Source organism: Oncorhynchus clarkii, unplaced genomic scaffold (genome assembly GCF_045791955.1).
Source record: "Oncorhynchus clarkii lewisi isolate Uvic-CL-2024 unplaced genomic scaffold, UVic_Ocla_1.0 unplaced_contig_6113_pilon_pilon, whole genome shotgun sequence".
NCBI lineage: Eukaryota > Metazoa > Chordata > Actinopteri > Salmoniformes > Salmonidae > Oncorhynchus > Oncorhynchus clarkii.
The window spans coordinates 1,720-7,500 of record NW_027259333.1 but is presented as its reverse complement, the minus strand read 5'-3'; the positions used below and the strand labels follow the sequence as shown (position 1 = coordinate 7,500).

Genomic DNA, 5,781 nt, shown 5'->3' with positions numbered 1-5,781 from the left:
CCTGCCTACTAGCTTTTCATTAACCCTGCTGTAGGAGAAGGGTTGGAATCCCTCTGTCTGACTGATTCGCTGGCCAGTGGCAGCTGACATGAACCCCGTGGTTACCAGGTAGCCATTGATTTCTGCCTGGCCCAGCCGTAGGGGCTGGGGGAGGGGGGGGGAGGGGGGGGGGGGGGGGCTTGAGAGACGTTCATGCCGATGCCTGTATTGATTTAATTTGGCCCTCAACTCCACCGCGCTCCGTCTCCACGGCAGCAAATGATTAGTGCTGCCAGCTGTCCTACGGGTGGCACGGCGTCCAGCTGCCACCCACCCACCCACCCACCCATGCCCAGGACGGGTGCACTGCACACTGGCACAGGAGCCCAGTCAACCCACCACGAGGTGCCGACTGGAGACAACAGAGGAAAATGAATGGGGTTTAAGAGGCAGATCTCTGGTGGTGAGTTCTACCTGACTGGTGCCTCGCTGGGGCCGAGGCCAGGAGAGGTTGAGGGACAGGAGGGACACAAAGGACACGGCATTGGGACCGTGGAGAGAGGTGGCATGGGTGTGCTGCCCAACCCAGTCAACACAGTGTGATGTCTCTGTGCTGGAGGTAGAGGAGTTTGATCGCATGTCAGAGACCTGAGAGGATAAGACGCTGAGCGTGTGTGAGAGCCGGTGCACGGAGAAGGCCCAGCTGTGTATTATTAGGAATATGTGGCTCACGTGTAAATTTCTCACCGCTCAGATCAAGCAGCATAAGGCGCTCCGTGGAATCCCATCTGCCAGCCACATTACAGACACTTTCTCTCTTCATTTAAAAAAAAAATATGTAGAATTACTTTCAACTCGGGGCTCTCGTTGGTGCAGAGTGTATGTGGTTAATTGCTCTGCCAGAGGGGGGACTAGAGCAACAACAACAAAAACAGACGGAATCCGACGGAGAGCCAGTGAGCGCTCCCAGCTATGACCTTTCACCCGGGGAGAGAAGTCGACCTTGACGCGGGGTGAGGTAACCGCTGGGCCGTATCGAATTTCCTAATTCACATGTTGAAGAAATTGGCAAATGAGAGGGTCAGGGTTCATCTCCGCCCACTTGAAAAAAGCACTTAGCAGCCAGACAGGCCTGTATGGATGGAGTCAGGTAGCCTGCGGGAGGAACGGCCCAGCCCGCCCAGCAACCAAAGATGATTAAAAATCATTTCTGGGTAATGAGACTTCCCCATTCCACAGCCAGCCCATTTACAGCAGGGCTTGGTTAGGGTGCAGAGTCACTGCCTTGCATAGTGTCACACAGCCCACAGAGAGAGAAAGTAGTCCCAACATGGGTGTGGGCTGAGCATGGTAACATAACACTAAAACATGTTTTACATCATCTTACTGGTGAAGGAAATTATATGAGGTGTGGCGTGAGTAGAAACTGGAGTGTACAACACAGACACACACACACACACACACACACACACACACACACACACACACACACACTGGATGGTGCCCTACTGTGTGGCATTGTGGACCTGTGTCAAGAGGATAAATATTAATGAGTGAGGCCTCCCATTGTCACCCACACCCTCCGCTGTGTGTGTGTGTGTGTGTGTGTGTGTGTGTGTGTGTGTGTGTGTGTGTGTGTGTGTGTGTGTGTGTGTGTGTGTGTGTGTGTGTGTGTGCGTGCGTGCGTGCGTGCGTGCGTGCGTACGTGTGTGTGTGTGTGTGCGTGCGTGCACGCGCGTGCGTCTGTGTGTTTGCGTCTGTGTGCGTGCATTGTATTTGTATAGACATGCCTAAGAGCATACAAGTGTGAGTATGAGAGAAATAAAAATGAGAGCGAGGAAGGGGGCCACTTCACTGCAGAAGTGTTCCTCTCTCCCTCCTCCCTTCCTCCTTCCGAGGGAAGAGAGGAAAAGTGCAGAAGAGGGAATAAGGCCACAGCCATTACAGGAGTCTAAAATTGCTCTGGGATTGGTTCCACCCACTAAGAGAGCTCAGTGAAATGGTTTGCAGCCAGGTTCCTCCATTATGTACAACTTATTACAAACAAATTTCTCCTCCAGGGCATCTCTTATAATTTTCAATTAGGTGAAACGAGGTTGTGAGCCCAGGGAGGGCAGAATCCACCACTGTTTCAGTTTCAGCACGGGGTGTGTGTGTGTGTATGTGTGTGTGTTTGCGTGTGTGTTTGCGTGTGTGTTTGTGTGTTTGTGTGTTGCTATGAAAAAGAGCATCAGAGAATGAAAGATTGCTTGTTTTTGCAGATACTTATTTCTCTACGGGATTGTACATTCTTAACATCTTAAAAGTGTAAATGTGTGTGTTTGTGCATTTACGTGTGTGTATGCGTATGTGTGTGTGTGTGTGTGTGTGTGTGTGTGTGTGTGTGTGTGTGTGTGTGTGTGTGTGTGTGTGTGTGTGTGTGTGTGTGTGAACCCAACACGCATTCGCTCACGCTCTGGACGGATTCACTTTCTTCAAATGGCTTCAAGATGGAGGCCTATAAAGCCCAGACTGTTTTCCTAGCTTAATTGTAACGCTTTTACGAGCATTTGTCGTTACAATCTCCCAATCTACAGTAATTAAGTCAACATTGGCCTCCCTCTGAACCTCCCATTCACAGAGTGGGTGCTGTAGCCTACCTTCCTGCTAGTCCAACAGGCCTCCCTGTTACTTTTAAAGCAGCGGGGGTTACTGCGTGTGCTGCAACACACAACCCTTTCTCAGCCTCTTGGCATACAAGCGCTCCGTATAACTCCCTGCTAATTTCTGCACATAAACACATGGCTATAGAGCCAGGCAGGCAGGCAGAGCTGGGCTAGTGGCTCTGCTCACTGACGGATGAATCAGGCCCCTCTTTCCTTCCTATAAGCGAGATAAGTTCTCTATTGGCCTTATCTACTGGATTGTACAGGATGTCACTGCTTGTGAGAGGGCTGTGCCGAGCATTAACCTCCACACAGAGGAAATAGGTGGGATTCTTAGGCCAGATAGGCCCGTGTTTGCTAGGAAGCCCCTGTCATCCACTGTGAATCACACAGCTACAGAGAGAGAGAGAGAGCTGGAGAGGCTCTCAGTGTGCAGCTAACTGTGTTTTCTGTTCCGTACTTTGGAGTTGATAACAGCAAGCTCTGGTGCGTTCTGCACTCCTGTGCTCAACTCTGCTGTTGGATCTCTCACCTTGCAGATGGTGGTTCTTTAAAGGTTCATTAAATATCTTCGTAGGCGGCCCGACCACATTTGAGTTATAGATCTGTCACTGTCATTGAAATCAAGTCTGGTAGGTGGTAGATCTGTTCTATGTGAGCTATTTCTATGCTTTCCGCCTTAACTATCACTTTTGCGTCTTTTTTTGTCTCGTTATTGGAACCGTATTTCACAGCATGTACAATGATTCTCTACACTGCAACACGGGCGAACATGATAGAATTCTAGCTACCAGCAATGGCGGAGCGATGGCTACATACTGTGTCCTTAACACAAGGCTCTCAAAATACTGATATGAAACGGTCTATTCTCTGTCTGTAATAACCTGTACTGTGTAGTCCTGTATAGACAGATGATGCTGCTTCAGCACTTTAAATAATTGTAATAATCTGGAAGAGTTGGACGACCTGTGCGATCCCCTGTAAGGATGTACAGTAAGTAGTGCATGACGCTTGCAACTCCAGGATAGTGGGTTTGATGAAATGGCGCAGACCATTGTTCCTCTTCATTATTATTATATTATTGTGAGCGGGAGGGAAACTGACCTGTGTAGATGAAGCGTCCGGGCGTGCCTTTACAGAACTGCTTGGACTTGTAGGAGAGGGTCACCTCTACCACCCCTGGGATGTGGCGGGGCGGAGTCTGCACCCGGATGGCATGGGGTGTGATGAGCTGCAGGAGGAGAGCGAGAGCGCACAGAAGAGAGAGAGAGCAAGAGAGAGAGAGAGAGAGAGGGAGAGAGAGAGAAAGAAAGAAAGAAAGAAAGAAAGAAAGAAAGAAAGAAAGAAAGAAAGAAAGAAAGAAAGAGAAGGAAACAGGCAACCGTTAGTCCAAGTCTATGACTTCTGCAGTTGTGTTCTCTACAGACTCGGTTCGCTCTCCCCTCCCCTCTCCTCCGATCTCCTCTCCTCCCCTGAGTCAGAGTTTGGGTGTGTGAGTGGTGCTCTTCAACACAGCAAACAAACACTTCACCTCAATGAGCCTCCGCCGATCCCTTTCTATTGTCTGCCAGGGTAAATACCCTTCACACTGAAGGAGAGAAGAGGGACGGCTGGAGGGAAAGGAGAGCAGGACAAACTGTCCACAATGCCGTCAGACACGCAAACAACACGTTTATGGATTTGATGACTTGTGGTGAATGAAGGGCGTTTATGAGTGGACTGTGTCATCTGCACCGCAGCAGCTAAGGACCTCGTGAGTTGTTGAAAAGTGTTGTGAGTCTGTGTTGTGAGTGTTGTGAGTCTGGGTGGTGTTAAAGAGCACACAGACACACGCACGCACACACATCCAAAGTGAGAGTGGTATTGTTGGACAGGAGCCATAGCTCCCCGCACACCTGGAGAGGCTGTGTGTTACAGAAGGTACATAAACATGGAGCTTGAGAAGGGCTAGGGGAACAGCATGACAAGGATCAGTGTGTGTTCATTATGCCTGGCCGACGGTTATCACAGCTCTGCAGGGCTGATCAGTATCGGCGGTACAGGGGGGGGCTGGCTGGCTGGGTGATATTGGAGGGCCCTCGAGGCCCTGAGAGCAGGGAGCTAACATAGCCTCACCCCTGGCCTCTCCGGTATGGGAGGGCGGTAATTGGAAACACACTGTGGGGCCCCGGCACTTCCTACATCGGACCAAGGGCCGAACAGCACTCCAACCAACCAGCCTCTGAGACCAGCAGAGTATACTGAGGACTAGACGGGACACTGGAGCAGTAGTTCTATGTAGGCTATACTCAGTGACGTAAAGTACTTCATAAAAAATACTTGAAAGTGCTACTTAAGTGTTTTTTTTGGTATCTGTACTTTACATTAGTATTCATATTTTGAACAACTTTTTACTTCACTACAGTCCTAAAGAACATTATGTACTTTTTACTCCATACATTTTCCCTGACACCCAAAAGTACTCATTACATTTTGAAATCTTAGCAGGACAGGAAAATGATCTAATTCACACACTTATCAAGAGAAACATCCCTGGTCATCCCTACTGCCTCGGATCTGGCAGACTCACTAAACACATCCTTCATTTGTAAATTGTGTCTGAGGGTTAAAGTGTGCCCCTGGCTATCCATAATCAAAATAATATAAAAATGATCTGGTTTCCTTAAGGAATTTGAAATGATTTATACTTTTACTTTTACTTTTGATACTTAACTATATTTAAAACCAAATACTTTTAGGCTTTTTCTCAAGTAGGATTTTACTGGGTGACTTTCACTTTTACTTGAGCCATTTTCTATTAAGGTATCTTTACTTGTACTCAAGTATGACCATTGGGTACTTTTCCACCCCTGGCTTTACTCCAGCGCTACGGGGTGAGGAGACAGGAGGGTCTGCCTCTACCTCTACCTCTGTCTGTGTCCTCTAAAATAAACCCTGGGCTGAGGATTGAGGGTGGGTCAACAGGCAGGGAGGGCAGGGCAGGGCAGCTGGACAACTCAGGCAAATCTGCCCCTGGAGGCCTAATCAGTGCTATTTCTGACCCCCGTCCCGTCTCTCTCCCGCTGGCTTCAGCCATTACCCCATGACCATGACTGGCTCTGAACCCGTTGGCGCTGGGGAACTGCTGTAGCAAAGGTTCCTATTCCACTAGCCAAGG

At 49.1% G+C, this 5,781-nt stretch overlaps 1 protein-coding gene across 1 annotated transcript in view; it reads right to left on the bottom strand.

Annotated features, from left to right (window-relative positions):
- LOC139399969 (transcription factor COE1-like) overlaps positions 1–5,415 on the bottom strand; it is a 31,321-nt gene extending 25,906 nt beyond the window's left edge. Inside the window, exons 1-2 of the mRNA XM_071145105.1 lie at positions 5,407–5,415; positions 3,729–3,855 (exon numbers count right to left, since the gene is read on the bottom strand). Coding sequence (XP_071001206.1) covers positions 3,729–3,855; positions 5,407–5,415 — 136 coding nt within the window. The remainder of the gene's footprint in view (positions 1–3,728; positions 3,856–5,406) is intronic.
- Between the last annotated feature and the right edge of the window lie 366 nt (positions 5,416–5,781).